Source organism: Sabethes cyaneus, chromosome 1, assembly GCF_943734655.1.
Source record: "Sabethes cyaneus chromosome 1, idSabCyanKW18_F2, whole genome shotgun sequence".
In the NCBI taxonomy this organism is placed as follows: Eukaryota; Metazoa; Arthropoda; class Insecta; order Diptera; family Culicidae; genus Sabethes; species Sabethes cyaneus.
In genome coordinates this window covers 71,418,194-71,442,613 of record NC_071353.1, presented here as the reverse complement: position 1 = coordinate 71,442,613, position 24,420 = coordinate 71,418,194, and the positions used below count along the sequence as shown (strand labels likewise).

Below are 24,420 nucleotides of genomic sequence, written 5' to 3'. Positions count from 1 at the left end.
TTTAGCAAATAAGGCATTCAATATGTAGCGCATTCCTCCAAAAAAAATCTGGTCACCTTAAGCTAGGGTGAAATCTACTGTATAATTTACACCCATGATTATTTTAAACCTCTGGTGCACTGCACCACCTAGGTGTAAATCTCCATAGATCACTGTTAATTCTAGATACCATGTAGGGCACGGGAGGGTATTTTCGGTCCATGGCCCATCAAGCGATTGCTTCTATTTTTTCGGGTTAGGCCTAGTTCTAGTGGAAGAATAGGAGGTTTTGATGTTCTTTTAATTAAAAACAGTAACTAATGTAACTAATCTAACATTCTTGAATCTTGAGAAAATAGTTATAAAGTTTAAAAGTTGTATATCGTCAAAGTATTTTTATTAGCAAAAGAAAAAAATAAGCTGAATTTAGAAACAGTACCCTCCCGTACCCTACTCCTTTCTTTTATGTTAACATATACTCTTTTATTCTTAGTTTATTCTAATCTATCCAACTAAATACATAGTTTGATTTATTGTGTTAATCTGAAACATTTATTTAATACGACAATCACACATTTGAAAATTACGTATTTACACTGTATGCGCATAGGTGTGAGTGATCGATTCGAAACGGGAATCTGATTGTCAAACTAAAAAGGCAACCCAATAAAAAATCCTTCTGCTTTTCCGTAAATCACGTAGGATAAATCGCCCGATTTGGTCGTTTTGGGGTATTTCGTCGGCAGGAAAATTTTCTATTGGGCAATTTGACAATGTAGTTTCCGTATCCAAGACACGAACCAGCAACATGTTTGCCACCAAAATATCCATGAAACACCAGCGACACTGGCATTCTATATATATATATATATATATATATATATATATATATATATATATATATATATATATATATATATATATATATATATATATATATATATATATTGATTATACTGATACGTCGTTTAATAATCAAGTACGTCCCTATGTGCCTAATATGTCATGTGGTAATATCCTGCGAAGCATTCATGACCTTTCACACCCGGGAGGGCGAGCGACAAGGAAGCTAGTTGCGGATAGGTTCGTGTGGCCGGCAGTGAACCGTGACGTTGCTCATTTCGTTAAGTCATGCGAAGATTGCCAGCGATCGAAAATTCAACGTCACACTGCAGCCCCATTACAGCCGTTTCAGTATCCAACCAGCCGTTTCAGACACGTACACATCGATTTGGTTGGTCCCCTTCCGATATCAGCTGGCAACGGATACCTCCTGACAATGGTGGATCGATTTACCCGATGGCCGGAGGCAGTACCCTTACCGGATATGTTGGCAGGCACAGTGGCTGCTGCTTTTTGCAATACATGGATATCCCGCTTCGGAGTACCAGAAACAATCACCACCGACCAAGGCCGACAATTTGAATCGGAACTTTTCAGTGAACTCACGAGACTGCTTGGAGCCGTTCGAATCCGTACAACAGCTGATCACCCACAAGCGAATGGATTAGTCGAGAGGTTTCGCCGCACTTTGAAAACTGCAATCACATGTGTCGATGCGAAGCACTGGTGCAACAAACTTCTTTTAATCATGTTGGGATTGCTTACAACCGTTAAAGAGGACATTGGCTGCTGAGTTGCTGAAATGCTGTATGGACAAACACTTCGTGTGGCCGAGGAATTTTTCGATGCGCTCGTATCTGAATGTTGTCGTTCGGATTTCGTCAAGTCTCTTCGCCAGGTTATGCAACAAATAAAACCAGCGGTGAACATGCATCACGAAAGGAAACGTGTATTTGTACCAGAAGAGCTTGAAACCTGCAAGTACGTCTTCGTTCGAGTAGACACCGTCAAGCGTCCGTTGTAGCATCCCGATGACGGATCATTCGAGGTGCTACCACAGAGAACTGACATCCAAGCGAAAGGTCCCCACTTGGATAAAACTTATGTCAAATTAGTTGGGAGACTATAGTGATGATGTCGCTAACGGCGCATAAAATTGTACACTAAACTCACAACAGTTAGCTTCTGGCGCTAGCATAACGCTTATAGTCCATATATACTAGCGTCAGAGGAGCCAAAGGTTGTCAGTGTGCAAATCAAAAGAATCATTTAGTTGGGAAACTCTAGTGGTGGTGATGCTAGTATATTAGGTGATTTTAATTTGAAATTTTATCCAAAAATTCTCGAAAAATTTGTTCCTGAATGAATGTCTGTTCTCTGTGGTGCTAGAGCGGAACAATAAGCACATGGAACTGAACATCAACGGTAAGAAGCAGACTATCTCAGTCGATCGTTTAAAAGCAGCGTACATGTTCAACAGAGATCTAGCAGATCAGCCCAACGATAGCTATACTCGAGTTACACCCTCCGGTCATCGCGTGAGATTCCTGGTGTAGCTGGAGGGGGATACTGTGGCAACACTGCCCATGAGAGCGAGAGTACTACCTGAAAATCCAAGAACAACTATGTTCATTCTGTGCTCGATCATTGTAGAGAAAAGGCTGACGCAATAAAGTGTGAAGTTAAGTAATCGTATTCAAAGCGTTTATTTCGGTCATTCATATTCCTTCCAGTGGTATCACGGTCGCCCGCCAGAACATTCCTGCATCCCACAAATCTTTGTATTAGTTCTTTGAGTTCTTATATTGCATAATATAGCTCTAAGCAGTGTTGGGCACCGCTAATTCGCTAATTCGCTAACCGATGCAATTTGCTCGATAATCGTGGAAATTTCGCTAATCACTAATCGCAACCTGCAAATTAACAGTTACTGTTTATTTTTGAACATATCGCAATAACTTGCATTGTAATCTATCGCTGTACAAATTATTTGTAATTTACATTTATTACATGGCTTTTCTTAATTTACCTAAGGTCAAAACCTATTATAATAGATAAAATGCTTTACAGTTTGTTAATTTTAAAATAAACACCGTGTGATGTGATTTTACACAGATATGAACTAAACAATCCCAGACAACTAAAATCCCATCCACTCATCTGGCATACTTAAATAACAACCTTTTCTAAAACCTAGATCATCCTATATCATTCCACACAACCCAAACCAGCACCATAAGTCTTGTGCAATACCCAGCCAAGCCGGGTGGCACCACCGAAAGGCTAACCACCTGCCAACCTAAATAAATCCATTGCAACATCGCTTACCAGAACCCACAATCGTCCACACATCATAAATAACCATAAGCAATCCAAGCGGATTGCGCAACGCGCAATCTGACACCTTATTTTGTTCTTTCCTTTACGAAACTCAGTACAGTCCACTTTAACCTATATATAACAGAACGAAGCCGACCCACAGAGAACAGACATCCAAGCGAAAGGTCCCCACTTGGATAAAACTTATGTCAAATTAGTTGGGAAACTATAGTGATGATGTCGCTAAAGGTGCATAAAATTCTACACTAAACTCACAACAGCTAGCTTCTGGCGCTAGCATAACGGTTACAGTCCATATATACTAGCGCCAGAGGAGCCAAAGGTTGTCAGTGTGCAAATCAAAAGAATCATTTAGTTGGGAAACTATAGTAGTGGTGACGCTAGCATATTAGGTGATTTTAATTTAAAATTTTATCCAAGAATTCCCGAAAAATTTGTTCCTGAATGGATGTCTGTTCTCTCTGGCCGACCTACGACAACGTGACGATGCGCGTCACGCGTAGTCAGTTTAGTCCGCTTTGTCTCTTTCCTTCCACACACACACACCGACCCAAATTCAATCCACGATAGGCACCGCCCATAGTATTATGTAAATAAGTAAACCAATTTATGTAACAAAAATCCTGTGTAGACTTTCCATCGAATAAAACTTTTTGGAAGCAGTTCAATAGAGACGAATTCAATTGTTGACACGACAGTGAACGGAGCATAAACACAAGTGTTTCAATGTGTCTCTCGAACATCCCACAACCGGCACTTCCTTTGGAATTATGGCCCAGCAACAATTCGGCTAGTCTGAGTATAAATTATAAAGTATAACTAGGGTTTCTCGATTAGTCGGTTAGCGAATTAGCGAATTAGCGGTGCCCAACACTGGCTCTAAGAAGTCATAGCCGGAAACTGAAACAAATAGTTTTTATGGTCGTATTGGATTTTATTTTACTGAATAAAAACTTCTGGCTGTTTGCAACATTTATGTAGTCTGTTTAGAGTAAAGTGCTGCTTAGAAAATTTTTGATCGTTTACTATCATTAACTCATTTTTTAAAATTTTGCGACTTGGTTCGGTCTGATTTAACACCGGCCATATGATATCGTGACAAGCAATCGAGTTAATCAGGTGAGTCTAGCAGTCGAATCAAGCCATCGAGTCAAGCAGTTGGGCCGAGCAGTCGAATCGAACAATCAAGTCGAGTAGTCAAATCGAGCAGTTCATTCGAGCAGTCAAGTTGAGCAGTTGAGTCGAGTAGTTCAGTCGAACGGTTTATTTGAGCAGTTGAGTCGAGTAGTCCAGTTTAGTAGCTGAGTCGAGTAGTCCAGTCGAGCAGTTGTATCGAGCAGTTAAGTCGAGCTGTCGAATCAAACAGAAGTCAAGCAGTTGAGTCGAGCAATCAAATCAAGCTGTTCAGTCAAGCAGTTGAGACGAACAGTTGAGTCGAGCAGTCGAGATGGCCAGTTGAACCGAGCAGTCGATATGACCAGTTGAACCGAGCAGACGAGTCGAGCAGTTTAATCAAGCAGTTCAGTCAAGCAGTTTAATCGAGCAGTTAAGTTGAGTAGTCCCGTCGAGCAGTTGAATCGAGTAGTTCCGTCGAGCAGTTGAATCGAGTAGCCTAGTCGAGCAGTTGAGTTGAGCAGTCTAATCAAGCAGTTGGGTCGAGCGGTTCAGTCGAGCAGTTAAGTCGAACAGTTAAATCGAGCAGTTGAGTTGAGTAGTTCAGTCAAGCAGTTGAATCGAGCAGTTAAGTCGAGCTGTCGAATCAAACAATTAAGTCAAGCAGTTGAGTCAAGCAATCGGGTTGATTGGCTAAGTCGAGCAGTCTAGTCGAGCTGTAGAATCAAGCTGTCAGTTGAGCCGAGCAATCAAATCGTGTAATCTAGTCAGCAGTTAAATCAAGCAATCAGGTTTAGCAATTGAGTCGAGCAGCCGATTCGAAGAGTCCAATCGAGTCAGTACTCTCTTCTCCGTGGTTGGCATTCAAAGCAGTTTCTACTGTTTGCCTGTGTTCGCTATGCCTGCTTGCGCCACTGTGACGAAATCCCATTCAAAACGTACTGAGAACAGATAAGCACAGAGCTAAACAAGAACTGTACGAAATATACAATCGGGCGTTTGTTCAACTATATTCGTTGGAAGTAACTTATGGCGGATTGACATGACTGCACCGTTCTCATTTTTAATGCCTTCTTCGGCATCTAACAGTAGCGGTAACAGTCATCTTGCAATTATGATAGTCTTCCAAGCCGCAAGCGAATTGTCGTGAAACTAATGTTGTGAATCGACTGCTGCACGAAAATTGTAATCGGCCGGATTTCATATCTTCTAGGGAACGATAGCATATTTATTGAATCACGAAACCAAAGACTGATCTTATGAGTAAAAATAGGTCTTGTTTGGTCACTTAGAAATGTGATTCAATTAATTAATGAAGGTATTGCCAGTATAATCAATATATATAGAATGCCAGTGTCGCTGGTGTTTCATGAATATTTTGGTGGCAAGCATGTTGCTGGTTCGTGTCTTGGATACGGAAACTACATTGTCAAATTGCCCAATAGAAAATTTTCCTGCCGACGAAAAACCCCAAAACGATCAAATCGGGTGATTTATCTTACGTGATTTACGGAAAAGCAGCAGGATTTTTTATTGGGTTGCCTTTTTAGTTTGACAATCAGATTCCCGTTTCGAATCGATCACTCACACCTATGCGCATGCAGTGTAAATACATAATTTTCAAATGTGTGATGTTTACCACGAGCACTGCAGCGACACTGGCATTCTATATATATTGATTCTACTGACGTATCGCAATAAATTTGGTGAGGCGAGTGTGCCGATTTTATCAGTTTCAATTTTAACGACGACTTGCTGCTAGTTAGTAATTTTTGCAATTCAGGATCGTTCTTCTGGTTAATAGCAATATCGTGAAAGTCGACTGTAGACGGAATTGCGATTGTTTCAGCCCGTGAAAGCGCGTCTGCTACAAAGTTGTCCTTACCACTGATATGTTCGATCGACTTGGTAAAACTCGATATATACTCGAGATAGCGCTCCTCGTGCGGAAGATGACTGGACTTAGAGTTCAATGCGTAGGTTAGTGGTCGATGATCGATGTAAATCACAAAATCGCGACCCACGACGAGATGACGAAAATATTTTACTGCTAGCTTCATAGCGGTTAGTTCACGACCGAAAACGGAGTACATTTTCTGCGACTCTGTAAAGTTCTGCGAGAAAAATCCTAACCGTCTCCAAGCACCGTCAGCGTACTGCTGAAGTACTGCACCTGCAGCTGTATCCGAAGCGTCGACCATTAATCCCATCGGTTTAGAGAAATCTGGATAGTGCAGTGTGTCGTTCTTTCGATTTCCTGTATTAACCGTTGCAATTCTTTTTGCAAATCCGCGGCACTGCAGATGAATCTTTCGTATTCATTTAGTAATGCTAGGAAGCGTCGCAGTTCCTTGACGTTATCCGGTCGTTTGTAATCCACGACAGCTTTCACTCGTTCTGGTTGAGGTTTGATACCATTTCCGCTGATCCGATACCCGAGAAAGTCCACTTCGGTTTTTGCAAAGTTACACTTTTCTAGGTTCAGCACGTCCGTAGCGCTGTAGTCGCTCGAACACAATACGGACGTGACCATGATGCTCTTCAGACGCGAATGCGATGCAAATATCGTCGACAAACACAACAACGCAGTCCAGGTCCCCGAGGACGCGATGCATGAAACGTTGAAAAGACTGGCGTGCGTTGCAGAGCCCGAACTGCATTCGCGTAAATTCGAACCGCCCGAATGGGGTAATTACTGCAGTTTTCGGAATATCACATTCTTCCACTGGAACATTGTAGTAAGCACGTACCAAGTCTAGTGTCGTAAAGATTTTCTTCCCTAGAAAGTTATTTAGAAGGTCGTGGATATGCGGGACAGAATAGCGATCTGGAACTGTAACTCGATTTAAGCTGCTGTAATCTCCCACAAAACGCCATTCCTTATTCTTTTTCTGAACGCAGTGAAGAGGGCTCGCCTACAGACAGTAGATAATCTACAGACGCGCAAAGAGCGTGGCATAAAACACCAATCGAACCGTCAAATCGAGGCACCAAATGAGCAAAGTAAACAAACTTGTGTTTCGTAAAGGCAGGGAAGACTAAGTTTTGTAATCTACCTGAAATGTTCAAACTTAAACTATTGATTTACTAACAACATATGGATTAGTCACCCTTAATATATCATATAATGCTATAAAAAATTCGATTGGCTTGTTCAATTTGCAAAATATGCGTGGTAACTCGCACGTTCCACGAAACGTATCTCGCGATTCACGCAACTTACTGCTGATTATAGGAAGATTGATCCAATTCTTACTGGTTGCCAAAAACTGTTTAAATAAAATAAACAAAAAAAAAAGTTGCCGAATTGGTAATTTTTCTCTTTGCGCGTCTGTAGATTATCTACCGTCTGTAGGCTCGCCTAGCTACTTTTTGATGGTCTACATACAGGTATACCTCGATAGTACGTACTCCCGCGCATCGTTTAGCGTACGTACTATCGAAACGTACGTAATATCGAATCACAATTTTTAATGTAAAGTATTATTTTTATTATGCTAAATATTGTCTAAAATTTCCAAATTTTAATATATTATAAAATAAATAATTATCTTGGGAGCGTGTAGGGCGCTATGTCTCTACATATTTGCGTTGGTAAGAGGAAATGCTTGACAACTTAGGGACCAATTGCTTCAAGAAATGGTTAATTGGTTTCACTGTTCCTGGTTTTTGCTGTCAGGAATTTTGACCAGTTAGCAATGTGTGATTATCTACGTCTTCATTAAAATTGCCAAGAATTTAAAATGGTTTCGCAATGGTCAATGTTCCTAATTTAATTCTAATGATTATTGAAGCAAATTTTTACTCTCAGTTTTCGTTAATAGTGTTTGAGGTGTTCAAGTTCGGAATATTTTATTGCAAGGGATCAGCATCGCTTGCTTTCGTGTCTCGTTCGTTGCAAAACCTTGACAATAAAATTTTTTCGGAGCCGTGACAACTACCCAGTTTTAAATTCGAGCCAGTAGTTTGGACTTTGGAATAATAGTTTGCATTGTAATTTACAATAATATTTGACTCAGGTGAAGGGCCGAGGTCGCAGAGCAGCAAATTTTTATATGTAACGGTTTGTAAACGAATTAGAACGCGTGATCTTAATTTTGCGAGAAACCTCATCCTCATTTAACAAGACGGATGCAATATTATTCGCCCACACAGTGGATTCGCGCGAAACTAGTCCCGTAACTGTCCTGTACTTTAGGCGACATCCATTTAGTACGTCACGCAAATTTTGACCAAAATCAACCCCCTCCCCCCTTGTCACATTTCGTCACACATTCGTGACCCCCCCCTGAGAAAGTACGTCACGTCACGACAATCCCCCCCCCCTTCACAACAAAAAAATTAAATATTCATTCCACCCTTTTTATTTAAAGCTATCAAATGAATTTCAGCAAATAAAAAATGGAAAATTTTCGAGCTTATAAGTCATCGATTCGCGGATTTTGAAGATGATCTTCAATTGCTGCAATCGGATACGCTTCAGAAGTCGCTGATGTGTCGTCGATTAATGTTTCGCGCATATCCACGCCCTTTACATTCATCCACTCAAACTCGTCTGATCTAGTTGAAAGAATCAGGGCTTCCTGCTGACGTCTTGCAGCAACACGCCTTAGAAGAACTTTCCTGACGGATTTTTTTGTATTTCTACAATCGTGTAGTCATTCAACACTACCTTAGATCTAAAATTTAAAAAGAAGAAAACTTAGACATAGTAGAATTAAATTGGATAAGTTTTCTTCTTTTTTAATTTTAGGTTTCGTATTCTACTAAGACGCTCCAAAAACTTCAGACTACCTTAGATACGAAATTTAATCCGCAAGTGGCTTAAACTCTATCCTTCAGAGAGCTTTTGAGTGAGGGGCAGTATAAATTATACCGAAAAACTTTAAAAGCAGCCGTGGAACTTCCGTATGAGTTTTTGACGTAGGACTACGTCTTACGGCAAGTTTTGAGATAGGGTGTCATTCCAAAAAATCGAAAAATGCGAGCGTCACGAAAAATGAAAGGTTTTGAGCGCTAATAGCTCAGCGGTTTTCCAATCGATTTTCAATATTCTTACACCAATCGATTGGAAAATCTTCTAAGAATTGATCCAAATAAAGAAAAGTGTGGATTCTTGATGTTGAACTATTGAAAAATTGAAAATAATGAACCTATGTTTTACCAGAATTCTCGCTTCGTGATTGGTTGTTGGAAATGACGTCATCAAAGTAGTCACGCGTTTTCACGCTTCGGCTTATAATTCAGTCAATTTTCAATAGATTTCCAAGATATTTACACCAATTGATCGGGAAATCGATTGAAAATATTGAAAATATAGAAAACTATTGATTTTGTTTTTGAAAATGAATTTGAAAAATTGTTGTTTTTGAATTGATTTTGAAAATTTGAATTATTTTCATATTTTTGCCTTCCCTCGTCAGTGCTTCCCTAGCACGGATGGCAGAAATATATACGATATAAGCTATGGGTTAAGCTTCCTTATGATTGTATTTAATTTACGCCCTATAGAATCCGATCGAAAATTGTTGAGCTTCAGCTGTTGCTGCTTCCCACGGATAAGGCAACGAAGACATGCAAATTCACCAAGCGAGGTGTTGGAGCTAGAGCACTCAATGATCGCAGCCGTGATGGAATATCTGGCAACAGGAGTTCTGGAATTGGAAGGACAAATGCTGCTCGCGACAACGAAACGATCAGAATTATCGTCACTTGCAGCTGGCCATCCGCAACAACGAAGAGTTGAACAAATTGCTGTCCCGTGTCACCGCTGCTATGAGAAGTGTCTTTTCGAACATTCAAACTGTTTTGTTGCTGCCCAAGAAGACGGAAAAGAAGGCTTAAATTTCCAGCATATCACGTTGAAAAACCGTTCTTTTAAGAACGAAACATTTGTTCATGAAGATTTGAGGAATTTTCACTCACAGATTTAAATTCTATTTAACTTAGATTGATCTGATTATTCGCTTCTTTCCAATAATTTTAACCGATCACCTCGCGCTGCTGTTCGCTTGTTGCTGGTGGTTCATTTCGTTGCCGTGATGGCATATCTGGCTGCTGAAGTTCTGGAATTGGCAGGAAATATGCTGCTCACGACAACAAAACGACCAGAAGCATCCCACGTCACTTGCAGCTGGTCACTTGGAGTGGTATTTCCTCGTGATTCAGGACCATACACGAACGGTTTCGTTGATCACATAGCTGCTGAGGCTTTCCGGTTGGTCCGTTGCAACAAGCCGTGCTTGGTTAGCAGTCATCGGTACTCCAATTTACCGAACAGAGAATTACGTTAAGTGCGTTAGTGCAAGTTTATTGCAAGTTGGAGTTATGATAATCAAACAATCGGTTCTTTTAAGGACCACACAACGATTGAAGAGTTTATTATATTTTCTTGCCCAGTTAATACCGTAATTAACACAGTCAACGAGGGAAAAGTTGAATTTTTCGCCATTGCGGACGACCAACCAATGACGGTAATAAGTTTTCTGGTCACAGGTGACATTTTCTGCGACTTCCAATACGTCTGCAGGTTGTAAATGCTTTATCCGTGTCCTTTTGTAAGCCGCAGAAAAGTTGCGCAAAATTTTCAACTTTTTGAAAACTCGCGCGTACCGTCTACCGATTACCAAAGGAAAAGCACTATTCAACGTAGAAACATATACAAATTTATTTACTGTTTGGTTTAGTTACTAACTTGGTTTCACTACAAAAACTATTTTTATGCCAACGTAAGAACCGATAACTCAATATTTAGTAAACGGGACATAACACTAATAGTTCTTACAAACGGATAGTTTACCTTTTAAACCGACCGGTTTCGGGAAATATGTCTATCACGCACACAAAACCATACGAAACATACAAATTCCCCTCAAGCCATCGAGAACTTTGTAGTAAATCTCTCATCCACGCACTTCTCACAAGCAGAACTAGATCTACTAAACAAAGGTTTGAATTTTGCCATTCCACCTTCGTGCGCGCCGCTAGCAGACATAGTAAACAACATTGAAAGCGCTATCCAGTATAAAGATCATTCGCTTAAAGCAGCAGTGCGGCATGATTTGAAACGTTGTCTCTTACACACTACGAGTAAGTACAAAACCAAAAAACAGGTCGCCTTCGATGATTGGTGTGCTATTCGCCAATTAAAAACACGTGATGTAATTTATACTCGGGCGGACAAGGGTAATGCTGTTGTAATAATGGATAAAGGAGACTATGACTCTCGGGTTTTTGATATGATTAGTTCAGGTCCGTACGTAGAATGTACCTACAAAAACGGCAAACCAAAAAATCCTCTCAATGGAATGATTGAGGGGGCAAATAACACCCGCCAGAAAGTTGCTCACTTCATGGGGGAAATAAAGCTAGAAAAACGGCTCCTGATTTCGAATCCAAAAGTTGCCTCCCTTTACTGCCTCCCCAAGATACATAAAAACCCATTGGCTATGAGACCCATCTCGTCTAATGTCTGCACACCTACTGAAAAAATAGCCGCTTGGTTAGTAGACGAGATGAGAAAATATCCCATTAGGCACGGATCAAGTGTGAAGAATTCGCTAGAATTAGTAGCACAAATCCAAGATACAGTTGTACGACGGGTAGAAATTCTGGTTTCGTTCGATGTTAGTGCTCTATTTCCGAGTGTGCCAGTCCCCGCTGCTATAAAAAGCTTACGGGAACATTTAGAGAGAAATCGGGCTCCCCCCATTCACATCGAAGCTTACATAACGGTGGTGAAAGAATGTATGAGCCAGAACTTCTTCACATTTAGGGAAAAAATCTTCAAACAAGAATTTGGCCTTAGTATGGGGAGTAAACTCATCTCGACTCGAAGTCGAATTGGGAAAGGAAAAGCTTTTCCCCAGAGTCTGGAAACGGTATGTCGATGATGTTTTCGCGATCGTAAAAGAAAGGCACCTGCCGCAAACTCTAGATTTACTAAATTCTCGATACCCCACCATAAAATTTACAGTGGAAAAAGCGGATGGAAAATTACCTTTCTTGGACCTGTTAATAACCAAGAAACAGGACAACACTCTGAAATTCGGAATTTATAGAAAACCAACGTCCACAGATCGATACATCACATCTGATTCCAATCATTTTGGCGCGGCCTTCCATTCCATGGCACACCGTCTTGTCCATATCCCTATGGAAGAAGAAGACTTCATAGCAGAAAAAGAAAATATATATAAAGCTGCCAAAATTAATGGATACGACAAACAGTTTGTCGACAGAATCATCCGGGTGCATGAACGCAAGAAACATAAACAAAATGTAACCACACTACAGCCAGAGAGGGAGAACATCGAAAGAATCAGCATACCGTTTTATCCCAAAATCACAAACCCGATAAAAAATATTTTAAAACGACATGGCTATCACGCAGTTTACAAAAGTAATACTACCATACGTGATTCACTGTGCAACGCGAAGGATAAGATTCCTACCAAAGATAGGTCAGGAATCTACCAAATCAACTGTAAAGACTGCCCGTCAATATACATCGGCCAAACTCGTCGTAAAATCCAAGCCAGGATAAAGGAGCATAGGAATGCAACAGAGAACAAACGCATAAACGACTCCAGTGTGGCGATGCATGCCATTAGTCTTCAACATCAAATAGACTGGAACAGTGCAAAAATGTTAAAAAATGTGAGAAAATCGTCACACTTAAATGCCTGGGAGTCTATGCAAATATCTACAGCTGAGCAACCGCTAATGAACCAGGACGGTGCTCCAATAATATCGCCGCTTTTCAGTTTGACTAAGTTAAGGATGTAAATTGCTCCATCTCTTCAAGATAATCAGTTGGACATCACCCCGTTGATGGGAAACATATTTCCCGAAACCGGTCGGTTTAAAAGGTAAACTATCCGTTTGTAAGAACTATTAGTGTTATGTCCCGTTCACTAAATATTAACTTGGTTTCGTTTTAATAAAATAGATTCAATCAATTCATGGATATAACTCCAAAATCGGTTGAGGATTGAATGTATACAATGTTTCTACTTTGATGACCGTTACGGATGTAGCTTGTATACATGAAGAATCGTATTATTATATACATGGATACATCCTACTATCGCTACAAAGAGACTTACGTGGTCCTACGTCACCTATGCGGTCGTGTCTTGTGCACAACCCCTCTGAATTTTTTTGTTCATCGATTGAGTTCAGCACGAATATCAAGGGAAAGCATTGTCATGGGTCTCTGGTAGCATCCCGTAACCCTTCAGGAGTTTGTGCGACTGCTATTTGCGGTTGCAAAGATCTTTTAGGCAGAACGGTACTCAAGCAGCTCTTCAGCGGTGTACTGCATATTCTGTAAAGCCTTAATGGAGAGTTCATACTACATAGAATAAATGAGTCCTGTTCACATATATATGTTAAAAAAAGTGTTCATTCAAAAAATTTAACTATTTGTTTTAAAATCCATCAGTACGTTAATTTTATAGAAGCCTTCAATAGTTGTATTTTAAAATGAAGGCTAAATTATAATTTCCCGAATAAATTTTCCATTTGATTTTTTTCATGTGACGTCACATAACTTCATACCCCCCCCCCCCCCCCTCCCTCCTACGTCACAAATCGTCACGATTAGATCAACCCCCCCTCTCCCCTATAAGCGTGACGTACTTTATGGATGCCCCCTTAACAGCCGGCTGCGAAGTCTGTCGATAAAGAAGGGTCAAATCTTAGAAATATGTTTAAGCCTAAGGCTATGCTTTATGAGACAGACGTGCTTTTATTTAGCAACTTGCGCTTGTGAATAAAAGCTTAACTGACCAATCTTCGAAATTTTGAGAAAAATATGCATTTGTGTTTAACTTTACTACTAAGTTAATATGGATAGTTTAATTACTAGCGCAACGTGATTTTTCCTCCAAAGAAAGTAAAATAATTCTCGTATAATAACGCACAACATATATTTATAAATTAGTCAGTTGCTTACTGTCTCATTTTTCCACACTTCCCTTTTGTCCATATGGGACAGTTACACTTTTATGGGTAGTAGTCATATTACACGTATTTGACGAACACCAGTATCTGCAAACCAACGAATATAACATTGCCTGCTGTTCCCCCCATCGCAGTTGGAAAGATTGTGAATCACAGAAAAGGTTAATTCCCTGAGCAAAAATCTGCAAAATCAGAATGCTAAAAAATAACTGTTATTTAGAACGTATATTTGATCAATTTACTATTTAGGAACTGTTTTTAATTTTAAAATAATGGTTTTAACATAACAGAAATAACTGATATTATTCATATCATATTATTATATTTAGAATTATTGAATACGTATTTGGTTGTATTGACTCATAAATATTCATAAAAAAGTTTCTGCTTTATATAGAAAATAAAAAAAAATCATTGCTGGAAAATGTACGTACAATCGAGGCAAAATGTACGTGTTATGGAGGGTACGTATTATTGAGGGTACATACTAACGAGGGTACGTACTATGGAGGTATACCTGTATTCCAAGCTCCATCATAACCTCGAATTCCTTTCTTGCTGCTTGCAGTTTATCCGGCGCCAGTTTTCGCACTTTGCATGTCACCGGGGGACCTTTTGTTTGGATGTGGTGAGTGACATCATGGTGTATCTCATGCCGCATTGTTGGTGGTGTTGTAATTTCACGGTACTCTGTGAGAAGATTTCGGAATGGGTGATTAACATCGATTGTTGTTATACCGTGAACAACGGCGTCTCTCAACCCACCAGTTGAATGTAGTTTGGTACTGTCGTCAACCAGACGATGATTAGCGAGATCTACTAGTAGTCCAAAGTTGGATAGAAAATCAGCGCCGATAATTGCTGTTGTCACGTCTGCTAACAAGAACCTCCACGAAAACTGACGGCGTAGACCGAGGTCTGTCGTTACAAATCTTGTACCGTATGTGCGTATTTTGGACCCATTTGCTGCGTGTAGTTGAAACATCAATGGACCGTGCGTTTTGTCTCCTCTGGATGCAGGTATTATCGATACATCGGATCCCGTGTCGATGAGAAAACGGAAGTTGGACGAGCGATTGGAAATTTGCAACCTGCGACTTTGGGAAATACCGCCCACCTAGCTTGTCTGAGGTGGGAGCGAAGTTAGTTTTTTTGGCGGTAGTACAGTGGACCCCCGTTCGTTTGAACGATTCCTCATGCAAACTAACGGGGTTAGTTTTTAATTTGAACAACTGGTAACCCTAAGTATGCTGGAACTTGTGTGAACTGGCTGCCCTGCTCTTTGCTATTGTTTTGGTGGTTTGATTCAGTTGGCAGTTGCAAGCAGCGTATATTTCATTCTCCGATCGGATTTTTACCATAATCGTTGGGAAAACGCAATGTGAAACAGTTTAAACACGGTAGATCAGCACAAACAAATCGTGTTTATGTGCATTTTCTGGATAAGCAAATGTTGTCATATTGAGAATGACGTTTGAACCATTTTTAATTTGCACGTCGTGCAAACCAACGGGGTTCAAATTAAAACGTGTTCAGATTAAAAACGGTCAAACGAACGGGGGTCCACGGTACTTACACGGTGAACGGCACTGCTCAGCTTGTGAGCCGAACTTGCGATGGTACTAACAAATATTACTGTCCTCGCTGCGGCGCCGTGATGTCGAGCGGGAGCGGCTACGTTGTCTTGTTTTCATACGCTGCAATTCGGCTGTTAACGCTGCTACCTGTTCAGCCAGGTTTTCTTGCGAGTTGACTGGCGGAGCCACAGGAGCCGGTGCAATCGCTGCAGCTTGAGGAACTAAGTCGATGATTTTGTTCCCCATTTCCGCAATTTTTGTGAGTCATTGTCATTGAGCGTCATTGATGGTGAGAACGGTTCGAACACCTTGGGACAAATGGCTAGCAAGTGCGTTGACCGAAGGTCTCCCAGATCGAAAGAACCGAGCAATTGTTCGAATTTTGTCTCAGATGATAGCTCGAAACGGGAAATCAAGCGTTCCTTTATGGAAGTGTACTTGTTATGCTGCGGTGGATTTCTTACCAGATCATCGACGTGGCAGATTACTGACTGATCTACTTTGTCAACGATATGATGAAATTTCGTTTCATCTTGTGTAACGCCCGCAAGCGCAAATTGCGCTTCAGCTTGCGCGAACCACATAGGGGTCTGATTTCCAAAACTCCGGTAACTTAACAGCAACGGCTGCGGTAGCTGTCGGTTGCATTTGGTTGAAAATGAAACAGTTAATTTTTTGATAAACGACGGGGTCACCACTGTGGGATGTAGGAATGTTCCGGCGGGCGAACGTGATACGACCGGAAGGAATATGAATGACCGAAATAAACGCGTTGAATACGATTACTTAACTTCAGACTTTATTGCGTCAGCCTTTTCTCTACAATGATCGAACACAGAATGATCATAGTTGTTCTTGGATTTTCAGGTAATACTCTCGCTTTCATGGGCAGTGTTGCAACATTTTCGCAAACACCAGCCAACGGAATGTATCCGCAGTCTTCGGAATTCTGAACAAACATTTATATTTTTCGGATCGTAAGATTCGGGCTCAGCTAGTATGTAATATTACCGTATGCAATACAGAAATATTGTAGATTGCACTCAACTCTACAAATGTCTCTATACATATAGGTACAAAAAGATTTAACTTCTATGAAAAAGTAGAGCAACCCAGCGACCCTGAGGAAACTACCTCTTGTATGCTACGCGTAAACATACATATTCTTACAAATTTTGAAACACAGTCTCACTCGACTGGTAGTAAAATGTATGGAGGTCTATGCCTGCGGGAACGTACTGTACGTATAACTGTATTGTATTAACATTTGTATACATTTTTTTTTTTTTTTTTCCCGTGTTGGGGACTTACCACCGCGACCATTATTTTGATCTATTGTGGTGTGTCCTCTTTTAATTTACGCCATGTCGTATCGGTGAGCTATCAAAGTTTGATGAGCCACCTCAACTACTGTCGGCATTTATCCCAATCGGGTGATGCATTTCGTATGAAATTTATCACCTGATTAGGAGCAGCATTCCAAATATCGCAGGGCTGAGTCAGCCCCTTATCAAGATATCTACGTCGTTTATGATATAGTGCAACACAGTCGCACAACAAATGTTCGGAGCTTTCAATCTCATGATTACAAAAGCGACAGTTAGCTTCATTAAGTTTACCGATGAGTTTCAGGTGGTACTTACAAGGACAATGTCCTGTTATCAAACCGGTGTATGTGCTCAAGTCGGGTTTTGAAAGGTTTAATAGTTTTTGTGATTGAAGAGCATTTGGCTCTATAAAACGTTTCGATTGCCGGGCATTCGAGGTAATATTCCAGTTAGACTGTACCTTTAGTTTTTCCCAATTCCTAAGTTCCATTTTAAGGGCACATGAAGATAGTCCAAAAAAGGGTTCGGGTCCTATGAACTGCATAGATGATCCCTTCTTTGCCAATTGATCAGCGGTTTCGTTCCCTTTGATTCCGCAGTGACCAGGAACCCAATAGAGGTTGACCATATTGCGACAGGAAAGTTTTTCCAACAGTTTTATGCATTCCCACACCAGTTTAGAAGTGTGAGTTTTTGATTTCAAAGCATTCAGTGCTGCTTGACTATCCGAGCAAATACAGATATTTGCATTTTTGTAGTTTCTTTTTATGCATATCGATACACATTCTAGTATTGCATATATTTCTGCTTGAAATACAGTGGGATGTTTTCCCATTGCAACTGAAACGTTAATCCCTGGGCCTGTTATACCAGCACCTGCCATGTTATTTTGTCTTGATCCGTCTGTGTAGAACACCAGTGATCCTGAGCGAAAGTTTGGTTCTCTGGCATTCCAATCAGAGCGAGTAAAATCAAGAACACGAAATTTGTGATCGAAGTAGTTACGCTTAGGCATATGATCTTCGTTCATTAATATTAAGGGATTTACGGAAAACTCTTTGAGAATACTCAAGTGTCCAACGAGATCACCATCGAAGAACCTCATGGATCGCTTGAGCCTCAAAGCATTTTTCATAGCATCCAATTGGATGAATTGATGTAGAGGAAGAAGATTGAGTAGAGCTTCTAAGGCTTTAGAGGGAGTGCTACTCATAGCTCCTGTTATGGAGATGGTAGCAAGCCTTTGTAGCTTGTTCAACTTAATTTGAGCCGTTTTTTGTTTTGTTTTCGGCCACCAGATAAGCGATGCATAAGTGATTCTGGGTTTAACTATTGCTGAGTATATCCAGTAAATCATATTTGGTTTAAGACCCCATTTTTTGCCGAAGGTTCTTTTACAGACCCAAAAAGCATTTATTGCTTTACTTGTTTGTTGTTCGATATGCGTGTTCCAAGAAAGTTGTTTATCTAAGGTAACGCCCAAATATTTGACATCTGTAGATAGAGACAACTTAACGTCTCCTAGTTTTAGATCAGTGAAAGACACTTTGCGTCTTTTAGTAAATGGCACAATTGTTGTTTTCGTAGGATTTATGCTCAATCCCTCGCTTTTGCACCATGATAATGTGAAGTTTAATGCGCTTTGCATTCTATCAGCGATGATAGTATCGTACTTTCCGCGGACTATGATAACAATATCATCCGCAAATCCGATTGTTTCAAATCCTTTGTGCTTCAGTTTAACGAGAAGATCATCAACTACTAGAGACCACAAAAGAGGGGATAGGACACCCCCTTGAGGACAGCCTTTGACAGCTATTACTTTTACTTCTGTGTCTCCAAGATTGGCTGATATTTCTCTGCTTGATAGCATTTCCACAACCCAATCGATTATACTTACATTGAAGCCACGATTTCTCATGGCATTCTTCATCGATAGGAAAGATGCATTATCAAAAGCACCTTCAATATCAAGAAATGACGCTAAAAGAATTTCTTTGGCAGCGAAAGATTTTTCAATTTTTGTTACAAGAGTGTGAAGAGCTGTTAACGTTGATTTGCCTGCTTGATAAGCAAATTGCTCTTTGGTTAGTGGATTTTTAGGAAGTATTTCAGATTTAACGTACTCATCGATCAGTTTTTCCATTAATTTCAAGAAAATTGACGAGAGACTAATTGGTCTGAATGCTTTGGGAGAGGACTTATCTTTTTTATTAGCTTTTGGTATAAATATTGCCCTGACTTTCCTCCAAGTTTTTGGAATATATCCCAATACAAGACTTGACCTAAATAGTTTTCCTAAAGCGGGAATTATTACCGGTTTGCACTTTTGAATAAGTGCCGGAAAAATTCCATCTGGACCAGGTGATTTGAATGGACTGAAAGAATCGATAGCCCATTCAATTCTAGAGTATGAGAAAATTAAGTTTGCTAAATTTTTAGGTTCTTCGCTGAACATATCTAGTGACCTAGTAGGTTCATTCCGGACCTCTTGTTCTTCTGTAGCATTTTGCATGCTATTAAAATTTTGCACTTGATCGGTGAGTAAGAGCGATCCTGGAAAATGAGTATGCATCATTAGTTCCAGAGTTTCATTTACGGTTTTCGTGAATTGGCCGTTGGTCTTTTTGAGGGACCCAAGGCCATTTGAATGATCTTTCGAGAGAACTTTTTGAAGTCTTGCAGTCTCAGGAGCGCTTTCTATGTTTTCACACATATGCCTCCAATCTTTCCGCTTCGATCTTCTTATTTCTCTGTTGTAATTACTCAGGGCCTCTTTGTACTCAGACCAGTTTGACGTTGTTTTAGCACGATTAAACAGCTTCCGTGCTTTCCTGCGTAGTTTCCCTAACTTATCATTCCACCATGAGACATCTCTGTTAGTCGTACGCTGTTTTAGAGGACAGCTGGCAGTATAAGCTTGATTAATATTTGTTATTAGGTAATTAGAACTATTTTCCAATTCTTGGATGGTATCTATATCACTTAAGATGGGTTTATATTGATTAATATTAGAGATATATAGATCCCAATTTGTTTTTCGGGCATCTCTATAGGTTTCCTTGATTATATCACTAGCTGCAATTTCAAACAAAATTTGTCTATGATCAGATAGAGAGATTTCATCTGATACATGCCAGTTTATCACACGATCGGAAAGTATAGAACTACAGAGTGTAAGATCCAAAACCTCTTCCCTTATCGCATTAACAAAAGTGGGAGAATTTCCCTTATTACATATATCTATGTCATGTTTAGAAATGAAATCAAATAAGGACTCACCCCTCTTGTTGATTCCTGAGCTGCTCCATATTGTGTGATGCGCATTTGCATCACATCCGATGATAAAAGCTCTATTTTGGCTTCTGCAATAGTTGACGAACGCTGCAACTTCTGGAGGAGGTACATCTTCAACATCGCCAGGAAAATAAGCAGATGCCACGTAAAGCATCGTTTTTCCTCCCGTTGTTGGCACCTCTAATGAAACTGCAGCGATATCCCTTGTATACATTTACTAGCTGACCCGACAAACTTCGTATTGCCACAATTTAAACTGTGTTGTACATAAATCGTACTGTAGTATTCTCTAGAATACTGCTCTATAGTATGGATCCCTCACTACAACAACGCAATTTATCGCATCGAAAGTATCCAGCGTCGGTTCGTATGCTACGCTGTTCGAAGGCTTCCATGGCGTCAACCAATGAGAAACACGCGATACGAGGATCGTTGCCAGCTCATTCTTATCGACACTCTCAAACTTCGCCGAGAAACAGCACGTGCCATGGTTGTCTCAGACACCTAGACATCCAACATCGACTGCCCTACCATCCTTCGTCAAATCAACCTGAATGTACCAACGAGAGTACTGCGGAGGCTACCCCTACTAAATCTACCTTTTCGTCGCACCAACTACAGTGCCAACAGTGCCATCACTGATCTGCAGAGGTCGTTCAACCGAGTTTCATCAGTGTTCGACTTTAATTTGTCTCAACAAGTATTACGCTCAAGATTTGTGTCTATGTTTCGACTTTTTTTGTATTAGTTAATAAGGGCCATTAGGGCAAGCTTTGCCTGTTGGTAACAATAAATGATAAATGATTGCAACCGGAAGCTCAACAAACTCACAAGGCAGATTATCCTCAATACATACAATCAGAGGAGGATGGTGAGGAACACGCTTACCTATTGGACATGGAGCCGTTGAAATGAATGGGGCCTTGTCATGTGAGCTCACGAAGCAGAGATCAAAGAACCGGTTGTTTTCATTAACTACATGATTAATTTGGTAAAGCATTGCAGCATTATAATATTCTAGGAGATTCATTACACCAGCATGGATCGTAGAGTTTTCAGGATCAGGGTAGAGAAATTCGCTATGGGACTGTTTCCACGAGATACCTGGCAGATTGAAGTTGCCCAATATGACTAGTTCATCAACTGGAGTGGCATGTCTCATAACCGAGTAAACCGACTGATAGTGTGCGTCGATGAGGTCGTTGTCCCGAATACGGTTAGGTGCGATATGTAAAACCACCCCATCGGCATGCAACCATGTTCTCGCCGCCAACATCTCGTGTGTGCGAAAATGAGATAGCATGTCAGCACTGCGTTTCACTCTACTGCCAGCAGTCTGATTTGAGCCCGCTGTCAAATTTTGAGCCCAGGACATGATGTCGCTGACGTTCACTGCAGCTCGATATACAGATGTCGATGGGGTGTGTAAAACACAAAGAAAAAGTGTGCGATCACTCAGCTTGATAGCTGCCCAAACTTATTCCACACAGTTCCATGAGATGTTCTTGATGGCTTTAACATGCAAACCATGACGAACAGCTATCAAAACACCACCGCCGGTAGATTTGCGACTATTACTGGGGTTCCGATCACAACAAAAAATTTGGTCAACTCTATATTGGTTACGGTCAACCGTGAATTGGTGTTCCGTAAAATGGTATTCGGCGAAATGTTATAAAATCACGGCAAATATGTAAATGCTATACGCTTTATTTTATCTGACTAAGCAATGCAATGGGGGATATTGTTTTCTACTTTACTGTGAGGGAAAATGGCAAATTCGTATATTAAACTACCCATGCTTCCATAGTTACGTAACTGCCAAAATGAACCATCTAAGGCATCTCTTCAGAAATTTGCAAAATTCGAGATTGTGACATTAAAGGTCATCCAAGATTCACGAATTATGTAAAACACAGGTTAATTTGTGGCAATACGGAGTTTGTCGGGTCAGCTAGTAATTGTAAAAAGAACCACATACAATTGCTACATCCATTAATAATCGATTGATATTCGAACCATCAAAATCTATTTATAATTGGCAGACCTATCAGCGTTCAAAACCCTTTATTTTTACGTGACGCGCGCATTTTTAAAATTTTTGGAATTACCCTCTGTACCAGCTGCCTTCCTGAGAGACGTAGTCCTACGTCAAAATAAAATTGATAAATCTTTTTGGGGATACTACATAATTAAATGTATTGTATAATATAACTAAATATTTTGTTTTCTTTTTTTAGTTAATGGGTGGTCGTGGCTTACGACGTGCTACACAAGTTGCTATCCTCAATGCTAATTACATGTCCAAGAGATTAGAAAATCATTTTAAAACGCTATACACGGATCCAAACACTAATCTGGTAGCACATGAGTTTATCATAGACGTTCGAGACTTTAAAAAAACAGCTAATATTGAAGCGGTAGACATCGCGAAGCGATTGATGGACTATGGATTCCACGCTCCAACTATGTCATGGCCTGTAACCGGAACACTTATGGTAGAACCGACGGAATCCGAAGACAAAGAGGAACTCGATCGTTTTTGTGAAGCAATGATTTCAATTCGTAAAGAAATTCACGATATCGAAGAGGGACGGTTGGACATGCGAGTTAACCCGTTAAAAATGGCACCGCATACACAGAAACAAACGGTATCATCTGAATGGAACAGGCCGTACCCTAAGGAGCTTGGAGCTTTTCCAGCAGTAAGCTTTTATTTATTGAATGAATTTTATCACCGTTAATTGTATCTTATTTAAGCCGTTCGTTAAACCAGAAACAAAAGTTTGGCCAACTGTTGGAAGGATTGATGACTTATACGGAGATAAGCATCTTGTGTGCACCTGTCCACCGATGGTTCCTGATTATGAATAATTTCAAATATTGTGAATATGATCAAATCGAAAATAAATGATATATAAATATGTAACAGAAAATTATTCAATTCCAAACTTAATTAATTCTCTAACGCAGAGGTTCCCCCTTCCTTAGTGGAAGCAGTTTACAGCTAAACGAGTTTATACAGAGAGACATCATCGAGGAGAAAAAGGTTCGGTGAACTGGGTATCTCCAGTATAATCAATATATATAGAATGCCAGTGTCGCTGCATTGCGCGTGGTAAACATCACACATGTTCAGATAATGTATTTACATTATATATGCAAATGTGTGTGTGCCTAAGATTCATCAAAAGGGGAATCTCATTGTCAAACTTTGACAACCAGTTTAAAATTTCAAATATGGCTGCCAAGTAATGTGATTGGAAACTTCGCTTGCTTCAAATTTCTGGAAAAATCGGTGCAAAAGGGCGCAGTTGTGGGATTCTATTCATCCTGACGAAAAGAAAAAGAACGTTTAAAACCATTCCACTGGCATACAAATACAGCGGAGAACGCACTGATGACAGCACCAACCAGCGCACACCCGCTTAGGCGCGTCCGGCAGAAATCGAACAAAAATCTGGTAGCGAAAAACTTTTTCTGCCAGACATTCTGCCGGATTTCTGACCGCCGTCACCCGTGAAAACTAGCAGAAATGACACATTTTTTTTTTCTCTCCTCTGTTGGGTACTCTTACCACTGCGTCCATTATTTTGAACTATTGTGGTATGCCCCGTTTTATTATTATACTATACGCTTCAAGCTTACCTATCACTTATTGAGGAAATGACAGGCTGGTAGCTGGAGCGAGACATGTGCCAATCAGGGATGACTAGGTTTATGAACCTAGTATCCTGATCGGCGACGCCAATCAGATCTCCCCGTTTTGAGATACTGCAGTCTGCGTACTATTTGTGCTCCACGTTAGCAGAGCAAGTGTTCCGAAGTTAAATATCATCTTGTATGAAACTGAGATTCCGAAAATGATATTTACTCGGAAAATGTCCTGTCACAAGACCGGTAAGCTTGCTGAGATCTCTCTTATTGAGACTCAGCAACTTTTGAGTAACCTAGGGGTGGATACTAGACGTTATATA

The 24,420-nt window shown here is 40.3% G+C and overlaps 1 protein-coding gene across 1 annotated transcript in view; it reads left to right on the top strand.

Moving 5' to 3' along the window:
• Window positions 1-23,352, top strand: part of LOC128743747 (glycine dehydrogenase (decarboxylating), mitochondrial) — a 151,473-nt gene extending 128,121 nt beyond the window's left edge. Inside the window, exons 4-5 of the mRNA XM_053840404.1 lie at window positions 22,684-23,148; window positions 23,204-23,352. Of these exons, the coding sequence (XP_053696379.1) occupies window positions 22,684-23,148; window positions 23,204-23,317 (579 nt within the window). The 3' untranslated portion in view covers window positions 23,318-23,352. The remainder of the gene's footprint in view (window positions 1-22,683; window positions 23,149-23,203) is intronic.
• Window positions 23,353-24,420: the final 1,068 nt, after the last annotated feature.